The 26186-nt window shown below is 40.5% G+C and overlaps 1 protein-coding gene and 1 long non-coding RNA gene across 2 annotated transcripts; one reads left to right on the top strand and one right to left on the bottom strand.

Annotated features, from left to right (window-relative positions):
* The first annotated feature begins 5312 nt into the window (after positions 1-5312).
* Positions 5313-20891, top strand: LOC124040363 (angiopoietin-2-like). The gene is made up of 9 exons (XM_046357499.1): positions 5313-5885; positions 10199-10354; positions 13884-14005; positions 14365-14597; positions 14723-14850; positions 16905-17006; positions 17138-17304; positions 18626-18756; positions 19502-20891. The coding sequence occupies exons 1-9, from the start codon at positions 5586-5588 to the stop codon at positions 19660-19662; spliced, it is 1500 nt and encodes a 499-aa protein (XP_046213455.1). The 5' UTR covers positions 5313-5585; the 3' UTR covers positions 19663-20891.
* Positions 20892-25175: 4284 nt separating this feature from the next.
* On the bottom strand, positions 25176-26065 carry LOC124040364. The gene is made up of 2 exons (XR_006839706.1): positions 25611-26065; positions 25176-25466 (listed from the first exon to the last, which is right to left on the bottom strand). It is a non-coding gene; the product is annotated as an uncharacterized LOC124040364 (long non-coding RNA).
* Positions 26066-26186: the final 121 nt, after the last annotated feature.

Raw genomic sequence — 26186 nt, forward strand, 5'->3', positions numbered from 1 at the left:
TGTACATTTTGTATATGTATTGTGTGTTTGGCTGACCATTAGTTGTCACAACCAGTGTGTTGCAGTGTTCTCTTTTCACAAGGAGAGGGCAGAAAAACACCTTGAATTTGTAAACAAGTCTTCCTTTAGCCTATATAGGGATAACCACATTTCATACAAACAGAGCTGCTGTCATCACCTGTATAATCAAATACCCTCCAAAAGGCTTGACCCCGATCTGACCCCAAATCTCACCCAGTCTAGTATTTCTCCCCTTGAACAATCTACTAACTTGGTATCTTGACAAATGTTGAATTTAAATAAAACATATGTGAAATACAACACGATATGTGAAAGGGATTTGAGGTTTGAATTGAAAATGAACATCTGCCTGCCAGAGTGAACCATAAAACCTCTTAGCAGTAAAATAATGTTATAACAGGAGTCATGATGAATGATGATTACATGTGGTTTTTGTAATCTGGGGCCATGCTTATTGACTTGTAATGATTGAAAATATGAACAAGCTAACCACACAGGAAAAAAATATATCCACTCATTTTGTTTACTGCTTTCCATTGTGTCATTTGAACAATGGATTTAATGTCTTAGGTTTATAACGATGCACATTTTGGGGGTCCGACAAGGGGTAGAACAGGGTACATACATTAAGCGTATTCTAAAAGGTGATCCCCTACTCAGATCTGGTAGACATTTATATTTCACTATGAGGACACGTTGGTCACCCTGGACTCCAGTCCACATCTCTGTGTAAGCAACAGCCCTTATCCACAGCCTCTAGGGGTGGACAAATAGCCCTTCTCCACAGCCTCTAGGGGTGGATGACATTGGCTGACACAGCTCATAGCTTGCAGTTGCGCCGAGTAATACATCAAAGATTCAATAAAATGCCATTCTCTGCACCTGGTTTGACTTCCTTGGGCTGCTGTCCAGGCTGTCCATCGTCATTGCCCGAGAGCACTGAATGAAAACATACAGGCAGTCTTCGCTGACATTGTGCTCCGTCTTAAGACTACAGAGTAGGGTTCTAAGCTACAGAGGATGTTTGGAGTGCTGCTCCAATCTGCTGCTTTATGGATGAGTGCCAGAACAGGCTTTACCTTGAATTAGACCTATTGGAAGTTTTTTTTGGTAGGCCATTCTCAGACTTTAAAGCATGTTGGTCCTCCTCTCTACATAGCAGGAGCCTTTTTATCACTAATACCATATAATAACATTTTGGTCAAATCGTTCAAAGGGTGAGTGAACGGAGCATTAAAGCACATTGTTCACTTCATGGGGCGTGATACTTGGGGTGGATTAATAATGAAGACATGCGGATTATCAGTGAAAACTGTCTTTCATCAGGGAACACTGATTTGAATCAAGTGAAGCATTGATTCTCAAGAGATTTGTGACAAGAGACTTAGGCTACATCTCAAAAGGAGCATTGCAATTGGTTGAATATCAATCAGGAGACATCTCATATTATTTGAAGTAGGCTAACTGTGGCATATACAGCTGGCAAAAATTGACACTCAATATAACTTTAAACTCATTAGTCACGCCACAATATTTAGCATAAACCTCCACCCTAAACAAAGTCTGTCTGTGTAAAGTTATTACTCTGAACTAATGTATTGTCTTTACAGATTTAGGATCTTAGTTGTTTCACCCTGTTGTTGCAGGAAATCTCCTGAAAAGCAGAAAATGCTAACTTGTAGTGGATTCAAGGTTCAAAAGGGCTTCTAAAGTTTGTAATTTCCTATTGCTGTAGGGTTGTTTTTTTTATTTGAGAAACGGGTCAAATTAAGATGCTATATATATATATGTATCAATCTATATTGGAAAATATGGTGTGTGTTAGGGTGGGGGGGTTGGATTTCTTTCAAATTATGTTCCTTTGGAAATGTAATTCATCTTTACACTCTCCTTTTATGACATTTTAAGTTATTCCGTGGCTGTCAAAATTTTGGTTGTTGTTAACAAAAATTCAGAAAATGAAACACATCGAGTTTGTGGTTTTTCTAAAATTGGGTTCCAATCTAAAACAGCTGCTTGGCAGATTCTGCGTAGTCAAACGGGTCACAAAAAAAGGTGACGGTTGGGTTTACTTTATGAGAAGGTTAAGCTACAACAGCTGATCAAAATCACTGGTTTGCAGTAACTAGACATAAAATTACAGTTTTTTAAATCTCATGAGTCAAATAAATGAATGATTATTGAGAGACCAAGAATAATCTTAACAAGTTTAAGGTCTCTTCTTTCGTCAGCTGGGTCCAACAGAAATTCGAGTTACGATTGTCCCAACCCCTCCGAAAGACACACATACAGGTTGGAGAGGTTTATTTTTGATTTATTTGACCTTTATTTAACTAGGGAAGTCAGTTAAGAACAAATTCTTATTTTCAATGACGGCCTAGGAACAGTTCGTCAGCTCGGGGGTTTGAACTTGCAACCTTCCGGTTACCAGTCCAACGCTCTAACCACTAGGCTACCCTGCCGCCACAGGTGCAGGGGGCTGCCACACTGAGCGCCCGTGGAGCAGTTATGTGCGTCTTAAGTAAGTTCTCTTTAATTATCTTAAAATGTGTCCTAAGAACAAACTCCTATTTCATAAACAATAAAAACCTCTACATTATACACAACTACTATTGGTAGCCTATTGTGTTAATATAGCCTGTTAGCATCCACAAAGGAGCATGAGCGAATTGGGCTTTGGATCACAATTCCGGCATAAAATAGGCTAGGTCATTGTGTGAGTCACTTCCTTCCCCCTGATGAGCTTCCTCCAGACATGAAACGACTGACAGACAATCAGACGGCCACACATCTAATGACTTAGCGATTCAACTGGAACCCATGAACCAACTCCAGTTTTTCTGAAAACGGCCTTCCTCTGTGGTCATCTGCCTAAAACGTGCTGCATTTCCTTCACATCACTTCACTTCCTGTAATTCCGCTCCTTGTGTGTGCTGGGACTTGAGTATGAGTAGAATACAAATGCAATGCATTGTAACAGAAACTGATGCTTAAAAATACACACAGAATATACCTAAAAAGGTTATATGACCTTTGGAATATTTGTAAAACAGTTGTCTCAAAGTTTTAAAAAACTGTTAGTCAAATAGAGAGACTAGCTGTTTCACCCAGAGGTGAAATATGTAGAGCTTCAGTGTTAAGGGAAATGAAGAATGAAGCTAGTGGAGCAATAGGAAGATGACCATGATGGAGAAACATCCCTGGGGTTTAAGACAAAACATCCTCCAAGCGGATTCACTTCCTTTGTAGACCACCTGCATCGCCCCGTGTGTGATATCAGCGGTTTAATATAGCTCACATCATTAGAATAGACAGTGACTTGTAAAACATTTTTACTATACTTAACAGGCTGGCTCATCTTGAAAATAATAAACACAATACACCATAAGCCATGTTTAAATATTGCTAAATTATTTAAAAGTAATTATCAGCCTTGTGTATAAGCAAATCAGCCTCGCTATTAGTATTTTATGTTTTATGTCTGTCGTCAATAGAAGAGCTCAACTACTGAACTGAACTGCATAGAACTGAGAGGGGCTCTTGTCAGGTTTGTTAATGTGTGACCCTCACTTTGCACCGACCCAACTTGATCTCTCATCCATTCAAACCAAAGGTTAATGTAAACCAGCTATGTTTGCCATGTGTTTCAGTATATGCATGAACAGCATACATGTCAAACCACAGGACTTATTTATACATCTAGAACTCCTAAAATGTATCAAGCATGCAAATAGATGTAGCTGTCGAGATGTCAAAATGGTCATGGTTTTTATAGCGCTTATGCACCTCCCTTCATCATGCAGCATGTCGCGCTCTACTTTACCTGAAAGCCTTGAATAGCAGACCATGTAAGATCTCCCGAGGGTGACTGTACACACACACAACCAAAAATCAACCACTAAGTTAAAACAAAGCACACATTCCAGAGCTCATTGGCACCTTTGAAAATGAGCCAGCATAAAAACAAAAAAAATCCTTGTCCCTCCTTGGAAGACAGTTTTCCCGACAACATTTATTGTCTATGTCCCATCCCTATGGATAAATGCGTATCAAACCATGCTCCTGAATAAATCACAATATTTTATCAGTATGGACAACGTTTGTATTTTAATACTATTTGAACCTGTCTGGTTTCAACTGCCTAGGCTACTTGGGACCGTTTTCTCGTCATGATACTCCATGCCAGTCTAAGAAAGGCTTGAGACAGGATGCAGGGATCACAGCCGCCCTGATCTGAAACGCATCCTCTCAAATCAAAGGTGGGAAAATCAAGAGGAGAACGTGGTCTGGCGACAGCCAGGCACCTCTGAGGATTCTATGTTAACGACAGTACAATAAGCTAATAGTCAGGTAAATTACATTGACTTCAGACATCGCTACTGTGTAGTACTGTATATTATGGTAGTTTCCCAGCTGCCTGTCAACAGCAGCCAAGATCAGAGGTGATAAAGAAAAAAGAAGCGCCTTGAAAAAGGACTAGATGAAGAACCTTGACTACTTCATTCCCACACAGGAAAAACCCTGAGCCCTGTGAAGCCAAGATCAGTTTATTTTAAGTCACATTAATAGAGATTTAGCATCTTATTAAGATGACATGAAGTGGATGGATGAGCTTTATTAATGTCCCCAGAACTTCAGCCAGATACTCTTCTCCCTCTGTAAACATACTGGATCTCACCCCTTCATATGTAACCAAGACCCTGATACAGCCCAGAGTTGGAGAATGACAGGAAATAAGAGCCAATGTTTCTTAAGACGGAGCAAAGAGCTCGGAATGGGATGAGTGACGACAGAGAAATAGTCTCTCTTTCCCGCAACATTCTCATACTTAGACAAATGCTTTGTGCTTTTGTCGTCAACAGGGGAAAACATATTTACAGTGGGTAGGGATGGATATTGCAATTGCAGACTTTGCTGGAAGAAGGCAGCTGCATCCAGAATAGATGATCGGCCATCGTCTTGTGAGAACACGCAAATATAGTAATTACTTTATACTATCTGCCCATCTGTCTCCCTGACCTGTTCATAAAGCTCTCGATCTCATGCAAACAAGAGGATACGGCGGGAAGTGTTTAATTAGTGCATCTGCTCCTGTGTGTGTGTGTGTGTGTGTGTGTGTGTGTGTGTGTGTGTGTGTGTGTGTGTGTGTGTGTGTGTGTGTGTGTGTGTGTGTGTGTAAGAACGAGTCTCCACATTGCTGCTTCCAGCCCAGCGGCTCTTCACAGTGACTGGCCACAGGGATGTAGTGGGAGGGGCCTTGCTTTCACTCCAATATCTAGCTAATCAGAGGGCCAACTGCAGCTGAAACCAAGAGGCTGAGGACTTAATGAAAAAAGGGGAAGCGTGCAGTCTAGGACTGGGAACCTGCAGGAATGACACCATCTACCCGGTATACCCGCTGACCGTATCCCCTCCTGCCTATAAAAGAACCTGAAGAATTGAAAGAGGACTGTGTGCATTTGGATATTCCAGAGGAAAGAATTACAACAATATTTCCCTTCTAAAAACAAATCCATTGAAAGGCAGTGAGTGACCCAAAAGGAGAATTTTGGATAACAATACAAATGTTTGTTTTAATTCTTAAAATGTTTTATGTTGGCTTACTGGTCTTGAGTGGCTGCTTGGCCCTGGGGGCCGGCTACAGGAAAACTACAGACACGACAGCTGTTAAGAGACAATACCAGATCCAGAATGGCCCGTGCAGTTACACCTTTCTGCTGCCTGAGCAGGACAACTGCAGGACCCCTAGCAGCACCTACACCAACCTGGTCCAGAAGGACGATCCGGCAGAGTATGACGAGTCTGCCCAGAGGCTGGAGCAGCTGGAGAACATCATGGAGAACAACACGCAGTGGCTCCTCAAGGTACAGTGTTCTGCTTGACGTCACACAGCTTCTCTACTGGTAGTGCAGGTGTGTGTGTGTTCAACACAGTATCACACCCATTCGCATGATATACGTTTTTTTTATTCTGTCCCTCTATATCTTATGATCTGTTTCATCTCTCCAATTCATTTATGTTACAAATAGTTCCACAAAAAATATATGTTATTTGCACTCTTTGGATGAGTGCCCATATTTAAAACATAAGGGACTTGGTTCCGGATACCCCTTTGGGTGCTATGAGCCGTTTAGTGATTAAGCAGTAAATGAATGGTTCTGCTGCTCTGCCACTATGTTTAGGGCTGGCACAATTACCGTATAACTGACGGTCATGGATGAAGAGTCATGAAAATAACCATCATAACCATAACATGTTTAAATCAGCTGATTGAAGTTGGGACCGCTGAGCATTCCTGAGTCCATTTCAGCTGTACCCTTAACACGAAACTGTCATTCAAATTCTTTTAATGGATGTGGGTCATGCAATGGAATGTATTTGTTATGATATCGAGTTGAATCAACAAATCACAGCATATCATTTTACTTCCTGTTTGCGCCTATGGGTACATTCGCAATGGTCGCCAGTCCACCCATTATGCCATCGTTGACATGAAAAGGGACGCCCGTTATATTCAGTCTATTTCTATGGCAGGAAATGCATAGAAATAAAAAAATATTGCTATTCAAATGGCTATTACGGAGACTGCGGTCATTTGGCTGGCCAATTACAATCATCCAAAATTCCTTGATCGTCACAGCCCTAATTATGTTGTTACATAAATGTAAGATGATAAAGTTAAGAGACAGTAAGCTTTAGCAGCCTTCGGCATTGACCTCATTATGTATCTTACTGTGCAGAGGTGATGTTATGTAGTATCATGGACTCATTTCACCTCAGGGAAATATTCATATAGGCCAGCTACAGGTTCTGGTTTCCCACTCCGCTCAATATGGCTTACAACAGGGCTCTCCAAACCGGTTCCTGGAGAGCTACCCCTGTATAAGTTTTCAATTCAACCCTAGTTGCAACTAACCCAATTCAGCTTATCAACCAGCTAATTAATAGAATCCGGTGCCCTAGATTAGGGTTGGAGCGAAAACCTACAGGACAGTTGCGCTCCAGGAACAAGGTTGGAGAGCACCGTTTTACAAGTTACTTTCTATAGGACGGGTTCATTTCCCCCCGTGAGAGAATACAAGAGTATACACTAGGACCAGGACTATATCAGTATCATGATTCTCGTTAGTATCGTGGCAGGAAACTAAACACAAAGCCGATTTGACTTCTTTAGGAAAACAGCCCTAATGTTGGAAACAAACATTATATTGTCATCCAGAGTCACATTTATATTCCAAGCTATAGCACACAATATTTTACATATAGCAGGTTTTTAAAAGGAACAAATCATTTCGGCCCCCGAAAGATACCAGTATCTTCACAGCCCTAGTGTACACACCAACTTTTCAGTGATGTGCAGGCGCGTTGTACTCCAGTCACTTCCCTTACTGCCAAGATGGCTTTGAAAGACTTCCATTCAGATGCAAAGAATTCTCTGATTCTGATTGCGAGGACTGAACTTGACCTTGTAAAGATGTAGGCAAGTGAATTGTGACATTGTCCTACTATTCGAAGGGGGCATCTTGACATGGATTCAGTCTTGAGCAGTAAGAAATTGAATGTGAGCCGAAGTAGGAAGAAAGTATCCTGAAAGGCCATAAAACAAAGAAGCGTCCCAGAACAGAAGCAGGGCTGTGGTGGCTCTGTGAGTGGGTGAGAAGGGCCCGAGAAGTGACAAAGCCTCGACACAGGTGCCCAGATGAAGGGTGTGCGCATCCCTTTCAGCACTGCTGAGCCATCACTTGTGAAAGAAACAGAGTGCCTCTGCTTGGGCTGCCTCCATTCTTTCTTCTCTATAGAGTTTGATTAATGATGAGGTCTATAGAGCTCTGACAAGACAAGCACAACTTCAAAGTCTTATCACACAGCTCACACCTCTCCAAGGAAACAGAGCCTGACCTGAATCACTCCGCCAGCTAGGTCAGCTGCTGCGAAGCGTTAGGGTCCCCAGACCTTTTGTCATTGCCGTTACATCAGAGCCACTGCTTAAGAACACCTCAATTAGAAAAATGTAGTCTTTAAAGGATGATGTTTTGAATAGGGCACTCAACATAGCTTAAAAATACATTAAGGACAGTGATTGATCTGAAATGTCAGCTCTCACTCCACTAGAGTTTAAAAGCCTCGAAATGAAGCCATTACAATAGTGAATCTGTAGTCTTTAGACTCCGTGATAATGTGTCATTCAATTCATTAAGCATTCACTGCCTCACAGAATTCTATCCTCGAAGGACAGATTTGTTATGCGCAAACATGCATGTAACTCTGCTAAAATCTCCAATCCAATTGACATGCATGATTTATGCTACACAATAGTCAGAGTTATGTGTGTTCAAGGTTAGGATTTGGCCTAAAGTGACTACTCTGGATGGAAAGGATTAATAACATTGTCATTAATGTCTGTCATGGAAAGGAAGTCCAGTCTTTAACTGAAATGCAACACATTGGATATAAAACAAACAAGTGAGCGGAACTAATCTATGGGAAATCTGCAAAGGTTAAGAGACACCTGGTAAAAGTGAGGTCAGCTCAATGCGTCCAGAATTCTAGAGCTATTTTAAAGGAAAAAGTAGACTATGTAATAGGGTCATTTGAAGAGAATTACTAACACGTAAGAACAAAGCCTTATGCAAAATGTAAGTATCCATTTCCCAAATACATTACTAATAAAATTAAATGTAATTTTTCCTGACACGTCAATTTCACACACTACAGCTTGTGGGAATATTGGCATGATCTGTAATAACAGAGGAAAGGCTCTTCCTCTGTACTGCACCATGTAAGACCCTGAGTCAAGGACAAAGGAAATCACTGTACATCAACTGATGAAATGAACATTTATTGTGAGAGCAGAGGTAATACCTCAAATTATTGCACTGTCCCACTCTGGCGGAAGAAATAGGGAGTCCAGCAGATGGACATAAAAGATGTGTCAGTTTGCGGTCACGCTTTTCATGTTAGCGGGGAGGAACAACACGTAAACAGCTGATTAGATTGCCGTCATTGGGAACTTCCTGCTTGCAGTTCCGATGGCACACTCTTCCAGCCTCCACGTGTCTGTGTCCAAGAACACAGCCAATATGGAAGTGGAGAAAGGAAGACCAATTCAAAAATTAGCACTGACTGCTGCACTGTCATTCATTAACATGGGGAAAGGCTAAATATGCCTCCCAGTTTAAACTTGGTCACAATAGTTTAGCTTCTTGGTAGATGGGTATACAACCTAATTGTTTACGCAAACAAAGACCAGAAAAACTAGGTCTACAAGTGCCATGATATCATCTTGCAGTGGAAGACGCTGTGTCGTAGAGGATGCAACTCATCACTCATCATTTCCATCCTGTTTACAAGACTTTCAGGCCTAATTCCCACTCAGGAACTTGATGTAGAAAAGAGCTTTAGGATTGGGTTTGTTCTAAATCTGACAGGTGGATACTGAATAGGGGACATAACGCCCATCTAAAGCTTTTATTTTCTCTGAAGACAATGATACCATGTGGGATAGACACTAGAGAGGACAGCTTATTTAGAACTTTTCCACTAGTAGACATTTTACAATGTATTAGTTGTCGCCACGATGACTGAACCTAATTCATGAAAAGGCTCATTCAGAAGTACAATTTTACAAAAAGAACCTTAGCGGTTGAATATAGCATGTTGACAGGGAATTACAGTGCAGTCCTGATTGATTGTGATACAATTTGATGTAACCAAAAACAACCATATAAAAAATGTGTAGATTTTCAGTTATTAATCTCTAGTATAGTTCAAGTGATGGCATTAATATGAACCAGAAGGGATGCTGGGAAAATATTCTCAGTCTTCCATTTTTGACCCCAACAGAAGCAAGTGAACTTCCTGCAGCAATTTAAGGCTTCAATATAATGTAAATCTAAACATTAGTCAAACTACCTGGCCTGTCTCTGGATAATTGTCTACATCTACCTCTCAGTCAGACAAGGGGAAAGGCCATGAACTCTATGACAAGGCTGTACTGCTTAAAAGGAGTCATTCTAAAAGAGAAATAGGCTACACATTCACTGTGACATCCATATGGTAAACCACAGTATCATACCCAATTCATTTGACACCATCACAGTGAACCAATAATACTGATATATCACTTAAACCATCTCACTAACCTGCCTTTGTCAACTCTTATTGATCCTTACTGCAGCTGGAGAACTATATCCAGGAAAGCATGAAGCAGGAGATGGCCCAGATCCAGCAGAATGCTGTCCACAACCACACCGCAGCCATGATAGAGATTGGGGCTAACTTGCTGAGTCAGACCACTGAGCAAACACGGAAACTGACCAACGTAGAGGCGCAGGTGAGGACCTTTTACTTAACAATATTGGTTTTGTGTGTGTGATATATATACATACTGTATACAGGGCTGTGAAATTTATTTGCCGCCTTTCTAATTCTCTACTTCACAGCCCTTCAAACAAAACCTAATATTAGATAACTGGATCCTGAATTAACAAATAATACAATAATTGCATACTTATCTCATTTATTTCATTAAAAAAAAAAGTTGTCACACCCAATTTTTTATTTGATTTTACTTGGCAAGTCAGTTAAGAACAAATTCTTATTTTTAATGGCGTCCTAGGAACAGTGGGTTAACTGCCTTGTTCAGGGGCAGAACGACAGATTTTTTTTTACCTTGTCAGCTCGGGGATTCTATCTTACAACCTTTTGGTTACTAGTCCAACGCTCTAACCACTAGGCTACCTGCCGCCCAAATGCCCCCGTGTGAATGTCCCCTTACACTCAATCACTAGTTGTGCCTGCAATGACTCCAACCAAACGCTTCCTGTAGTTGTTGATCAGTCTCGCATCGCTAGAATTCATGATTCCTTCTATTAAGGCATGTCGTCCAAGTCCCGAGGCAGCAAAGCATCCCTAAAGTATACATTTTTGTTATTTGTAAAGTCATGTTCCCTTTATCTAATATTAGGTTTTGGTTGAAGATCTGATAACATTCAGTATAAAAAAATATATATGCAAAAATAGAGAAAATCAGAAATGGTGCAAATACTTTTTCACGGCACTGTATGCTAAATGACTCAACATTCATAACCCAGTAGCCTACATCAAACAATTCAGTGTTTCCCCTATATTCATTTAGCAGCAGCGGGGATAGCTAAATGTTTTCAGTGTAAACTTAAACGACTAAAACCAGACAAAGTATGTAGAAAAGATCATGGAGCTCTATATCACTAAAATAAAATCACCAAAACAATCACCAAAATAAATAAAAACTGGACAGTCAGGGAGAATGTACAATTCCAAAAATGTCATGGCATTGATTTTCTTATGTTTGAGACACTCCGATAGCATAAGAAAACTGCATAAGCCATGGAAAAGTGTAGAACTGCAGGAAATTAGCTTTAAAACTGCCATTTTTCATCTGCCCCATGGTTAAAATGTGTAGAAATGCAGGAAATTAGCTCTGTGGCCAAGAGGGGGCCTCTAAAATGTTTGGTCAGAGACACTGCCGTTAGCCCCCCCATGCTAACTTTGCTACCACAGCAGAAACAAATCCTAGGGGAAACACTGCAATTAATGACAAAAGTAATCAAATTGCCAATGTAGATATATATAGTTTTTAAATTGAATGCTGTCCAACAGGGCCAGGATTATGATTTGCTTTAGAAGGCCATTGACCTTTTGTGAACGAACTACACAGCATTTCCTGTTACTAACGTCATTGTATTCCCACAAGAAAGGGTCTATCAATTTGTCACAATCAGGCATCCGTGTGTTCAAAGTCTCCAACACCAGCTCCAATGGTAGACAGACACATACCCAACATTCATGTAAACAACAAATTGGCCCAGCTTTTTGCGGAGTTCAGTTCCTCAAACTGGAAAATCAGATGGGGTTTTCTGGACCTAGGATTTCAAAACGCCTAAAGAAATTAATTACATTATACAGCCACTCTTTCACAGTAGCCTCTACACCCACTGCCCCCTTTCCAATATATTTGTCCTTTATTGGAATTCGATTGTTCAGTTTTTTCCTGTTACGAAACAGATTTCCACAGCCATCTACACCCATGCTAATTGTGCTCTAAGAACGTGAAGCGAACCACAAAGGGTTTGCACTTGAAGTGAGATAGGACTGTTACAAATTGAGTTTGCACTCCTAGAATTTTTATCAAGTAAAGTGCTACATTTACAAAATACAAATGTCTTGAGGGTGCTGTATTGTAAATGTTTTCAGTCTACTGTGAGTGTGGATAAAAACTAAACTCATGGCAGGGTGTGCACAATTTATTTTCAACTGTAGCTGTTCCAAAAGAATTGCAGTGAACTATGGAGCCGTTTATGAAACAGACTACTCTAGAGAATACAGGGAGATATCAGAATCCATTACATATGACTCATTTGAGATATTTTTCTAGCCAGGAAAAGACCAATGTTTCATTTAGTCATACCACATCCCCAATTGAGAGATTGCCACTTTAAAGTAATCAGTAGTTGAAACAATAACGAGTCCTCACCATTGTTTCGGTAAAAAGCTAAGGGATGGGGGTGGAGAATTGGAACCACTCAAATTCAGAGATCGACTATCCATGATTTCAAAATTTGTTATATCGAGGGTTTTTGAATATACAGTGTTTGTTTACATTGACTTTGTTTACACCTTTGTAGTAAACACAAGCTTATATTTTGGGCTCTGATGAGGAATTTACAAGTTCAGTTCTTCAAGAATCAATGGGTACATTTCATTAATGTATAAGTCCAAAAATGTATCTACAGTGAAAAGTATTTGCCCCTTTTGTCATTCTCTATTTTGCACATAACTGACACTGAATGTTATCAGATCTTCAACCAAAACCTAATATTGATGTGATCAAATAACAGATACTTTCGAGTATCACATGCTTGTTTCAGATCCTGCCACAACATCTCAAATTGGGTTTAGGTCTCGTCTTTGACTAGGCCATTCCAGAACTTTAAATTTGTTGCTTTTCATCCATTCTGATGCAGACTGACTTGTGTGTTTTGGATCATTGTCTTGCTCCATGACCCAGCTGTGCTCCAGCTTCAGCTCATGGATGTATGGCCTGACATGGATGTATGGCCTTTAGAACTATTTGATACAGAGGAGAATTCATGGTTCCTTCAAGGAAGGCAAGTCATCCAGGTCCTGAGGCAGCAAAGCATCCCCAAACTATTACACCACTCGATTGAGAGGTTGTGGCAGGACCTGAAAATAGCAGTTCATGCTCAAAACCCCACTAATGTTGCCAAGTTACAGCAGTTCTGGATGGAAGAGTGGGCCAAAATGTATCCACAGGGATGGGAAAGACTGCAAGAAGCATTTGGTTTCAGTCATTGCAGCTAAAGGTGGCACAACCAGTCATTGCAGCTAAAGGTGGCACAACCAGTCATTGAGTGTAAGGGGACTATTACTTTTTCACACAGGGACATTGGGTGTGGCATAACTTTGTTAATTAAATAAGTATCAACATTGTAATTTGTTCACTCAGGTATATTTGATATAATATTAGGTCAAGGTTGAAGATCTGATAACATTCAGTGTCCGAAATATTTGTCAAAAATAGAGAAAATCAGAAAGGGGGCAACTACTTTTTCATGGCAAGTTAGCAACTGCTGATTGCCCCTTTAAGGGCAGATTCTGAAAATACAAAACTAAAATTATTTGCGGGAAAACAAAAGCAAATCCCTCAAGATCCTGTGTTCTTAATTTGATTCTTGCCAAATATCTGACATAATGACAACAAGATGATGTTTACTTAATTTAATCTGTAAAGGGCTTGCAGCAATTAATAGCGCAATCTCATCTAACATTTTCTGTGGGAAGTAATTGTCTCTCATCTTTAGGTAATAAATAATACAACTCGGCTAGAACGTCAGCTTCTTGAGAACTTTCTGTCAACGAATAAGTTGGAAAAACAGCTCATTTTCCAAATAAATGAAATAAGCAAGCTGAATGACAAAAACAGGTAAGGATGTTTTGTTGTTTGTAGTAAACTGCACAGTCATGCAGGTGCCCAATCTCTAAATCATGCTTTAACTAAAAAGGCTACAAACACCAGATAGTAAATATTTAGTAAATATTTAGTCTAATGTTTCCTATATTCTGTGTGAAACAGTTTTGTAAAACAAACTTCTTGATTAGATAGCTAGTTGCTTGGATTGGAAACCAGGGAAGTTGAGTTGCCATATGTATTGTACAACAGTCCACAACAGTAATAATTGATGGGACAACACCAACATACTAAGTAGTGCTATAAGACCAGTAATGCCCTGCCAGCTCTGTTGCAAGTTGCTGAGCGTGTACCCTGCCCTTCCTCCTCCCCAGCTACCTGGAGAAGAGGGTGGGGGAGATGGAGGTGCAGATGCAGGTGGAGCTGGAGCAGCTGAAGGAGAAGAAGGAGCAGCTCTCTACACTTGTACTGAGACAGACTGCAGTCATTGAGGAGCTGGAGAAACAGCTTCTCCGGGCCACCACCAACAGCTCTGCCCTGCAGCGGCAGCAACAGGAGCTACTGGAGACCGTCAACAACCTAATCTACACCATCTCCGTCCCCGCAGGTGGAGGAGGGTGACAGACTCGGGGGAGGGGGAGATCAAAACCACTGTTGAAAAGTAAATATATATTTTTATGGAAAAGTAAACTTGATGCAGTATAAATTTGATGTGCTCTCAACTTTCTGCAGTGAACAAGCCTACCATGATGCAGGATACACCGACCACATACCCAGACTGTGCTGCACTCTACAAGTCGGGGAACACAGACAGTGGAGTCTACTCACTGGCCCTTCCCAACACTACACATGAGATTAAGGTACAATTAAACTCTTATGTGAATATCCATTTGTCCTATGCAATTTATAAGCTGCCTACATTCAGAATAAATGTACAATTACAGTTGAGGTCAGAAGTTGACATACACCTTAAGCCAAATACATTTAAACTCAGTTTCACAATTCCTGACATTTAATCCTAGTAAAAATTCCCTGTCTTATGTTAGTTAGGATCACCACTTTATTTTAAGAATGTGAAATGTCAGAATAATAGTAGAGAGAATTATTCATTTCAGCTTTCATTTCTTTCATCCCATTCCCAGTGGGTTAGAAGTTTACATACACTCAATTAGTATTTGATAGCATTGCCTTTAAATTGTTTAACTTGGGTCAAACATTTCAGATAGCCTTCCACAAGCTTCCCACAAAAAGTTGGGTGAATTCTGGCCCATTCCTCCTGACAGAGTTGGTGTAACTGAGTCAGGTTTGTAGGCCTCCTTGCTCGCACACACTTTTTCAGTTCTGCCCGCAACTTTACTATAGGATTGAGGTCAGGGCTTTGTGATGGCCACTCCAATACCTTGACTTTGTTGTCCTTAAGCCATTTTGCCACAACTTTGGAAGTATGCTTGGAGTCATTGTCCATTTGGAAGAACCATTTGCAACCAAGCTTTTAACTTCCTGACTGATGTCTTGAGATGTTGCTTGAATATATACACAATATTCCTGCCTCATGATGCCATCTATTTTGTGAAGTGCACCAATCCCTCCTGCAGCAAAGTACCCCCACAACATGATGCTGCAACCCCCATGCGTCACGGTTGAGATGGCGTTCTTCGGCTTGCAAGCCTCACCCTTTTTCCTCCAAACATAACGATGGTCATTATGGCCAAACAGTTTCATCAGACCTGAGGACATTTCTCCAAAAAGTACAATCTTTGTCCCTGTGTGCAGTTGCAAACCGTAGTCTGGCCTGTTTATGGCGGATTTGGAGCAGTGGCTTCCTCCTTGCTGAGCGACCTTTCAGGTTATGTCGATATAGGACTCGTTTTACTTTTATAGATACTTTTGTACCGGTTTCCTCCAGCATCTTCGCAAGGTCCTTTGCTGTTGTTCTGGGATTGATTTGGACTTTTCGCACCAAAGTAAATTCATCTCTAGGAGACAGAACACGTCTCCTTCCTGAGCGGTATGGCAGCTGCGTGGTCCCATGGTGTTTATACTTGTGTACTATTGTTTGTACAGATGAACGTGGTACCTTCAGGCGTTTGGAAATTGCCTCCAGGGATGAACCAGACTTGAGGAGGTCTAAACATTTTTTTCTGAGGTCTTGGATGATTTCTTTTGATTTCCCCATGATGTCAACCAAGGAGGCACCGAGTTTGAAGGTAGGCCTTGATATACATCCACAGGTACACCTCCAATTGACTCAAATGATGATGATGTCAATTAGCTTATCAGAAGCTTCTAAGGCCATGACATCATTTTCTGGAATTTTCCAAGCTGTTTAAAAAGGCACAGTCAACTTCGTGTATGTAAACTTCTGACCCACTGGGAATTGTGATAGTGAAATAATCTGCCTGTAAACAATTGTTGGAAAAATGACTTGTGTCATGCAAAGTAGATGTCTTAAAACACTATAGTTTATGCCAACACTATAGTTTGTTAACAAGAAATTGGTGGAGTGGTTGAAAAACGAGTTAATGACTCCAACCTAAGTGTACGTAAACTTTCGACCTCAACTGTACAATAACACCACCACAGCCAATTGTCTTGCAAGTCGGGAATCAAATGTAGCCAATGACGGCACAGCTTTCCTTTAATTCAGAGTCAGTTAAAATGGTCTCGGCCTTTGGTTTGTTTTGTGCATGCCTAAACTTGAGTAGGGGTTCTCCTTAGATACTTTTCATTGGTGAGTTACAACCTGGTAATTACACATCGCTTGTGCTCACAAAACTACCATTGCTTTTAAACTACTGATATGGAACTGTTTTTATTGTTATGTTTGTTGCTGCAGTCTAAACTCCCTCACTGTACTGAAACATCTGAACTTAATATCATTGATACCTGGAGAAAATGGTTGTTTTGTTTGAAGGCTTACTGTGACATGGAGATGGAGGGGGGTGGATGGACAGTACTACAAAAACGATTTGATGGTCATGTTGACTTTCACCGTACGTGGAAAGAGTACAAAATGGTGAGCGCTAGAGGAAATGATCCCAGTCCCACAGCACAAAGCTTAGACAACGCTGGCCAGTAGCAAAAAACAGAACAAACATTATGATCATATTAAAAGTCAAATAATTATGTTGTTATATTCCTTCAAAGGGCTTTGGAAAGCCTTCAGGTGAATACTGGTTGGGAAATGAATTTGTTTCGATACTGACCAATCAGCAACCATACGTCTTGAGAATACAGATGATGGATTGGGAGGATAACTCAGGATTCTCACTATATGACCAGTTCTCTCTCGGCAGTGAAGCAGAAAACTACAGGTATGCCTATATTTCCCAGGTGTGGTGTTCCAATGCTAGGCTACTTATGTGACGGAAACTATGTTGGGGGAGTCTGTGTGTGGAGGACCTTTAAATATAGGTGATCACTTTTAGTACTTTGCGATGCGGACTGAAACACATTATCATAACTTTTTGACAGAGACAGATTTAGTCTGTTACTCAAGATGTTTTGATGTAGTAATGTTAAAGTAAGCTCTAACAAAATGGTGCATACAAAATGTTCTTTAAAATCAACAAATGACAAACAAAATATTTACCTTGTCTGAAAATATAAATATGTTGGGTGGGCGGTGGGAGGATCAAACACTTGTCACCAGTCCAAAATAAATATTTTGTCATCTGGAAAATGGTCAGGATCTGTGAAACAGAAGACTAAAATGCTTCTGTCTTCTAAACATTCATTCTGCACCCCTAGACATCACCAGTACCTGCCATTTTCTTTGCTGAACATAAGCTGATTTTAAGGAGACAACTGATACTTCCTCTCTGTTTGAGCATTAGACCTCTACTCAAGCACACTCCTATTAATTCCTTAAGTCTCAAAGTATGACCCTTGACTATTCTAGAACCAGAAATATAAATGATTCCATGTAACTTATCTTCATACTGAAATTCAAAGGCCACAAAACAACAGAGGTTAGCAATGACATCAATACCTCATCACCAGCATTGACATTTTCGACAGAATGAATGGGCGGAAGGTAGGCCTAGCGGTTAGAGCATTGAACCAGGAACCGAAATATCACTGGTTCAAATCCCAGAGCCAACTAGGTGTAAAATCTGTCAATGTGCCCTTGAGCAAGGCACTTAACACTAATTGCTCCTGTAAGTCACTCTGGAAAAGAGCATCTGCTAAATGACTAAAATGTCAAATGTAATGAACAACCAAACCATAACAGGGCCCTTCTGTCAGCAAACCCTACTGCAGCTGTCATGCTTCACTTAACTTGCAAATGACTAGTGTGTAGACATAGCCTATAGTAGGGTTAAACTCTTACCCTACAAGGTACAGAGCCTGCTGGTTCTGTTCTATCTGATAGTTCATTGCACACTAAATCAGTCCCTCATTAGAAGGGACCAATGAAAAAATGCAGTGGCACTGGTTTCGTGGTCCATAGTTGAGTTTGGGTGCCGATAGCTTGTCATGGAGCACAAGAAAGGTTCAGAAGTAGTCACGGAAAACCAAGGGATATTCAAACACAGCATCTTGTAAGTTAGTGCTAGCAGAGTAAGGAATCCTTGGCGAATGGCAATCATGTACTTCCTCCTCACATTGTATTCCTCTGTTTTCTTTACACAGGATACACCTTAAAGGCTACAGTGGAACAGCAGGCAAAATTAGTAGCCTTGGTCAACCAGGAAGTGATTTCAGCACAAAAGATGCCGACAATGACAGATGTGTTTGCAAATGCTCACAACTGACAACAGGAGGTAAGGAACAGGTTAATATGCCAATCTCCTCGACTTTTCCAGCAGCCTTCATTAAGATCAATTATTTCCTCCATTTTCACATTAACCCCACCCCCCAAGAAGCGTTTGGCACTACCCCCAGAAAAAAAAGTTAAAAGACATCTTGCCTTTTCTTTCTGTCGTGGGGTCAAGGCTCTCAAGCAAAATTAGATATGAGCTGATCAGTGATTAACTCAGTTGGGAATTCAGCCCCTGCAACAGCTGACATTAATAGTCTGGGAACTACGGATTTCCCCCTCCCCCTCTCTCTGAGCTCAGAAGAGAGGTCCTCCTCCATGCCTCTGATTTGTAGACTGCTTTGGGCGCTAGACTTGGAATTGTTCCGTGTATCGGGGTCTGCCTACTCTACATGTAAGCTGCTCTCCAAATGATTTCCCCTCCCGAGGTCTCGCATAGAGGAATCCCTATACCTCAGGGAATTGTTGGGGATAACCAGCTGCATATGAACAAAAATAGGACTAAGATGACAGACACAGGGGGAATGAGCTGCACAACTTGCAGTCCATGTGATATAGCAATCCAGACTTTCCCCTTGGAACTCAACGAAACTGAGGGTATAAAACTGTGGGAGTTAATCGTAATATGATAATACAACACTTCAGTGTTAGAAGGAGAAGCACAACTCCTCATTGGGCTCGTTGTCTTATAGACCATGTACATCATGAAAAACCTCAGACTGACAATCTCTTGTTTTCTGCTTTTCAAGGCTGGTGGTTTGACGCATGCGGCCCCTCTAACTTGAACGGAATATTTTTCCAGCACGGCCAGAACTCTAATCGATTCAATGGAATCAAATGGTACTACTGGAAGGGCTCAGGCTACTCACTGAAGTCTACCACAATGATGATCAGACCAGTAGACTTCTGAGGCTGTCCCAGAGACATGCCTCTCACAGATGGACATAGAAAGGAGAGCATTGTCACTCTGGGAAACTACAGACAAGACAGACTGAACTGCTCCATAACAGCAACCTCACCACTTCCAAGCATTCCACAAGGAAGGGAACAAATTAACTCCCTCCAACATGTCAGCAAAGAGTTTACTGTTTTGTACAAAATTGACAGGTGAAAACGAGCAGAAGTCTATGAACTGTGTATTTTTAGAAACATATGGGCTTTGGACTGCATAACCAACCAGGACAAGGCAGTCAAAGGATGAAATAGGTATTTATAGCTAACTGGAACTGTGGTAGAGATAACAGTATTGTTTTCTATAACAAGCAATACCAGGGGAAATGTTAGTGTGTGACACAATGCAAGGTTGACAAAGTACATTCTGTAATAACAATATTTCACCCCATTACATTTGATACAATGATACAATTTGAAAATGGTTACATTTTATTTTATATTAAAATTTAAAAATAGGCCTAATACTAAAAGCAAAGAAAACTAAAGTACAAATACAAGATCAAATATGAACATAACGCGCTACAGTCATCAGTAATGAATCTACTGGTTTGCTTTCTTAGAGCTTGTACATACTTACATGATTTAATTTAAAATGTATAGAAGGTTCACAAAATGTATTAAAATCAGATGTGCTAACTTTGATTGGGATGTTACTCAAAACATGTAATCAATGTCAATTAACCTAGTTATGCACTTGTGTGAATCTATTGCAAGTGTTCAACTTTTTCCAGGATTACACAATTGACTGAGTAATTAAACTTCCACATCCTTTGCCTGACTTAGACTACGTACTCTGTCGTGATTCTAATCTGTATCCAAGGTATCCAGAGAAAGTGGAGCATATCTGCATATATTTATCAATCTAATTTAATTGTTGTACTGTAGAAATGTGATTTATGGTGATAATAATTTATGTAATACATTTTACCCATGCTTCTGTGAACATTTGGGACCAAAACTTTTTCACTTAATTATTCTAAGCGACTGGCGCTATGATTAGGATTAGTGTATTTAGGAATTTCTGTGTGGAGTACAATGTCTTGTCAGATTCTGTCACTCCTACGTGACGCTCGTCCCTCAACCGACAGCTGTCGCTCAATCTGATGTGAAACAATGATGTCGACTATGGATAATGGTTGTCAGAAAGGCAAAGAAATAGATTTCAGAACATCATTCAAATTAAAATTTAAATTCAAGCTACAGTTCTTATGTCTTCATTCTGCTTTAACACAAAACATAAAAAAATGTGTTTTAATGTCTGATGTGTCATGCCTATGATGTTTAAAAAATGCCTTCAACTTTCAATTCAGTTAGATTCTTGGACAACGTCAGGCTTTTGCAGGAAGCTATTTACCTCAGCACTACCCACTACTGCACAAGACAGAAATCAGCACAGATTGAGCGTGTCAGGTAAAAATGCTGAAGGCCCCATTCAAATCAAATGACCTGGCTCATCAAGAGCCTTCAGGGAGTGTGGAGATTGTTTTGGCCACCACAACAGAACTGTGTGCGATTTCAAAAGGAAATGTGATGAGACAGTATTCTATAGAAAAACACCCCTTCCCCTTCACAGATGCAGGCCAAAGATTAATGAATGGAGGAGGACAGGAAGAAGCAACATCCACATCTGACACAGGATGCTGGAGTGAAAAAAACACTTTGAAAATTAATTAATGGCAATAAAAGTAGGTGTCCTACCCACTTCCTACTGTTTGGAATTCCAGCTCTTAGAGACAGTTGCATCATATGATAGTAAACTGACCAGGCAATTTCATTATAAAAGCATAGACTTTTATAAAACCAATATGACCCCAAGGGCTATGTTTGAATAAGAACAGTATACAATATTAGTAGAATATTCAGTTATTTACAGGTGCTGCTGAAAACTGATCTGAAAGTTCACATGGTTCTTCTGGAATTGTCTTGGTTCCAAACACCACAAAACCTGTTTAGGGGAATATTACCAGCAGTCACAGGCGATGCCCAGGAGAATGTTGAGGGTCCGCAGTGGCCCACCGACACCACGTGGGTTGTGTTCTCACACACCTGGTCCACCACTGGGAACCCACCCAGAGTTTGGACCACCTGGGTCAATATGTGCTGCTTTCTGAGGGGCCAGAGGTGTAAAGAAGAAAACCTTTCTAAATATCGAGGTTAGTAGGTTGAGAAGGCAAAGTATCGCCAAGAAGTTCAACAAGACATAATCAAATGTTAATCTGTCTAAGATCCTAAATGTTGCTGTAACAAATATGTTTTGAAATCTACTTACTCTGTGGGCATGCTTGTCATAACTAATGTCCTTAGAGAGTCTGGATTGAAAAATTAACAAATGATATGCACTTTAGAGTACATTCGCACACAGTGAGTTCAATACACCTAAATAATGACTAAGGGGTAATAGCAGCCATAAAGTCTCAGTTTCAATAGTTTGCATATTGCTTTCCTTTGTTGATATTGAGCGGCAACACAGTGGTACAGCTCTGGATAGGTAAACAGTGAACACCACATGCCAGATATCTGCAGAATTTGATGTGTGAAGAGGAAATCAACATCCCAAGGCCATGAAACAATTAAAAACAGGTTGGAGCGCACCGCCGGTATTATTATTCTGGATCATCCATCTCATATACAGACACCGTAGTACCACCGCCCCCTCACGGGCAATCAACACTGAACACCTGAGCGACAGTTAGTGACAGGGCGAACAGGCTCTTTCCCGTCAGGAACCGCTCTCCAGTCCCCCAGTCGGAAGTCTGGGGTGAAAGCGTCCTGAGCAGAGGGCATCCACCAGTACATGGCCCCATACATGACTGCTTTACATGCATAACAGGGCGTCCGTGACATAAATGTGGCCCAGGTGTGATAAAAAGGTTGCTCGTTGCATATTAGTAATGCCGGGTTTGGAAACAGTCAGCATACAGCAAAGATTGAGAAAAGTTTAACAGGCCTTTTGTTGAGAAGGTAGCCCAGTATATCGACTGAGCTGAGGATTGCTTGACATTTCATCTGAGGGCTGTTGTGACAAAGTGCGTTAGCAATCGACAATAATTCAACAATTCACCCTGTCCAACCACACTTTAGACATGATCTTGTTTTTCATTTTAAGGTTTTACAACACCTAGATCCTCCGTGACAACAGAACCCTTTTAAATCTGCCATACTCAAAAGAAAACACACCCAAAACCCCTATACAAATGGACATGAAAGGATTCATTGATAAAAAAAAGTTTAAAAAGGTTTCAGCTTTCTTTAGTAAAGCGTGGCATGGTTTGGTCATCCTTCATCGCAAAGGATTGTCCTTAGCGCAGTGCTGAAATAAGTTCCACAATGAACTTTAAGATGGACATCAACCATCATCACTATGATGGAAGCTTAATATGGGATGGAAATAAATGCTGCCGTTGATATTACCAAAGAAATGTGTTCATTAGGGAGGCAACAATGTTTTCAGTAGCAATGCAAGAGACTGGCTGCCCATTGCTGACACTGATCTGGGAATGTTTTTCTGACATCAAACAAGCCAGCTAGGAGGATTTTCTGTTCGAGGGTAAAAAGCCTAAAGAGCTATTATTCATTTTTCACTGCTTTGCCAAGAAACAAAACGAGGAATTTCAACAACTACGTTTTTTGGAGGTTCCTCAAAGGGGATTTTTGGCTTCACTTATGCAATGTTCTGGCAGCAGCACAAGAGGGCAGGCGTTGAACAAAGAGTCTGCACTAAATAAACCTAAGACAGAGTTGGTGTGAACTGTTGCACCAGGCTCCATTTCAATGTGCCTCTCACAAATGAAGGAAATTATTTTGGGTATGACGAGGTCCCGTTGATGGCTGGTCTATGAAACCCGAAATGACTCAGGCTCGATCCATACAGTCAACTTCCATTGGCCCTCGTTCTAATCTATCTGGGGTCAGGGGGGCTGGAATGGCCAATTTTAACTGAAAAGCACACAAGGGTACAAAGATCTGATTACCGATTGAACATGTGCAACAGCCGTGCATAGAAAACATCAACAATCACAGTTAGGCTGCATGAAGCAAAAAAAGTGGTTACGGCATCATGTTTCCTGAAGTTCTTTAAGAGCACATGCACAATGGCATCTTATAAAGCCAAGTACTCAAGATAAAAATCAACTTCTACATTAGGGGGTCATACAAATAAATGCTCAATGATACACATACAGGACAACTCCCCTTACTGCTAAGGGTACAAAAATCACATCAGATGTCATGCTTCATCAAAACATTTTATTCATACTCTACAAAATCATAGATGACCTAACTTTGATAATGCTGATAGTGTCAGAAGAACAAAGAGGATAAGTGGTTTATGTCATGACTTGTACATGACTTCATTCCACTCTTGGTGAATGGTAAGACTACCTTTGTCAAGATGCGGAGGGGATTGAAGCCAAATCCAAACACTTCACTCCATATCTTATGAGTGCTCCCAGGACTTTTGGACAAGACCCTCCTTTGGAGCTTTTTGCATTTTTTAAACACCTGTAACTGCCAGTTCCTGCAACATATCACAAAAAAATGGCCTTATATGAAAAAAAGAAAGGAAAAACGTTTCTTCTGTAGCTCAGTTGGTAGAGCATGGCGCTTGTAACGCCAGGGTAGTGGGTTCGATTCCCGGGACCACCCATACGTAGAATGTATGCACACATGACTGTAAGTCGCTTTGGATAAAAGCGTCTGCTAAATGGCATATATTATTATTATTATATATATATTTTTTTAAATGAACACATTCCATGAAGTGGCGAAGCACCTCTTACAAGCTTACAAGCTTACATTAATTGGGGAGAACCCTCGCTCCTATTACACTGGCTCTTCTGTGAAGGTTGAAATCTCTTCCACAGTTGTAAATAAAGGGGCTAGTTCTCCTGATATGTACCCAGATTCTTTATTTCCTCCATCAGATTTTGGGGTGGAAGTTACATGACACATTCTATTCAAATCACTCTATTAAATGTAAACTAAAATATAGATGAACTAGCTCATGTAAATGATGAAAATAATGTGTATTCTGCGATACAGTTCACATGGGAATTCAAACAAGATCTCTCCATAGTGTTAAGCGCTGAAGTTGTTCAGGTTGAGCGAACACAGAAGAGTGTCAGGTACATGTTCACAGGAGAGGATGTTATCCTACCAACATGCAGGTATCACACAGAGAGCCCCTGTGGACACAGCTTCAAAGACCATCACTACTACTCATTCACCCACTGCAGTTTGAGCAGCTGTGTTCAAAAGGAATGGAATACAAAAGGCAAACCATATGCCACTGTTCCTCCACAGGTTGGCTTTACCAAGAGATCATAGAGAACAAGTAGACCAACTCTAGGTGTCGGGCCTAAGTCGTATTCAAGTCACAAACTGTCAGGTTAAATAAATATCTAAGAAAATCAAAACCATGACAGTTTAAAATGATTGGCTATAAAAAAAATAAGAGTCCTACACGATATAGAAGCTTCAGGTAATTTATTGGGTAAACCAATGCTGGGCTATAACAATTACAGCCACCACCACAGAAGCAACTTAGATGATCAATTTGGTTACCTTTATATTTTTGTTCGTGCTCTTGCCCAACACATTGACTTGTCTTTTCCGTTTGCTTAAATTTAAATGGTCAAAAATTGTGTCCGTGTCACCAGCTGCTGCAGCATAGGCAGTTCCTCTGCATACAACTGCTGAATGCTTATTCGCTTGTTTTTGTGTGATGGTATCAAGCAAACACAAATTGTCAGTAAGGTTCTTCTAGAAAGAAAGGTTAACATTTGTTTATTAGAAAACTTATCACCCCATCAGTAAATACATTAATTTAATATTGTTTTTCCATCATTTCAGGGGAATCCTCAATAGGCTATATTAAAACCTCAAATCACAAAATGATAAACTTACATGGGCCATAGTGTTTTTCAGCCTTTGCATCACTGGAATACTGATCATGGTAGTATGATATGGTTAATTAATGCCATTCTGCTGCTGTAAAATGGTATCACATTTGGGACACTGGCAGAGAAAAGATTGCAAACATTCATGTGGATAATGAAACTCAACCACTGTGCCAAATCTACAGCATACCTGAGAGGCAAAAGTGTTTGATGTTGATCAGTTACATTTAAATATAGCAAACATTGAGAATACTTTCCTAATATTGTGTTGCACACCCCCCCCTTTTGCCCTCAGAACAGCCTCAATTCATTGGGTCATGGACTCAACTAGGTATCGAAAGCGTTCCAGAGATGCTGGCCCATGTTGACGCCAATGCTTCCCACAGTTGTGTCAAGTTGGCTGTATGTCCTTTGGGTGGTGGACCATTATTGATATAAAACCCAGCAGTGTTGCAGTTTTTGGCACAAACCGGTATGCCTGGCACCTACTATTATACCCTGTTCAAAGGCACTTAAATATTTTGCCTTGCCAATTCACCCACTAAATGGCACACATACACAAATCCATGTCTCAATTGTCTAT

The sequence above is a fragment of the Oncorhynchus gorbuscha genome, linkage group LG07 (genome assembly GCF_021184085.1).
Source record: "Oncorhynchus gorbuscha isolate QuinsamMale2020 ecotype Even-year linkage group LG07, OgorEven_v1.0, whole genome shotgun sequence".
NCBI lineage: Eukaryota > Metazoa > Chordata > Actinopteri > Salmoniformes > Salmonidae > Oncorhynchus > Oncorhynchus gorbuscha.

Coding starts and splice junctions, on each gene's coding strand:
- LOC124040363 (XM_046357499.1), top strand. CDS start 5,586: ATGTTTGTTTTAATTCTTAAAATGTTTTATGTTGGCTTACTGGTCTTG. Junction 5,886..10,198: donor ACACGCAGTGGCTCCTCAAG/GTACAGTGTTCT, acceptor TCCTTACTGCAG/CTGGAGAACTATATCCAGGA. Junction 10,355..13,883: donor TGACCAACGTAGAGGCGCAG/GTGAGGACCTTT, acceptor TCTCATCTTTAG/GTAATAAATAATACAACTCG.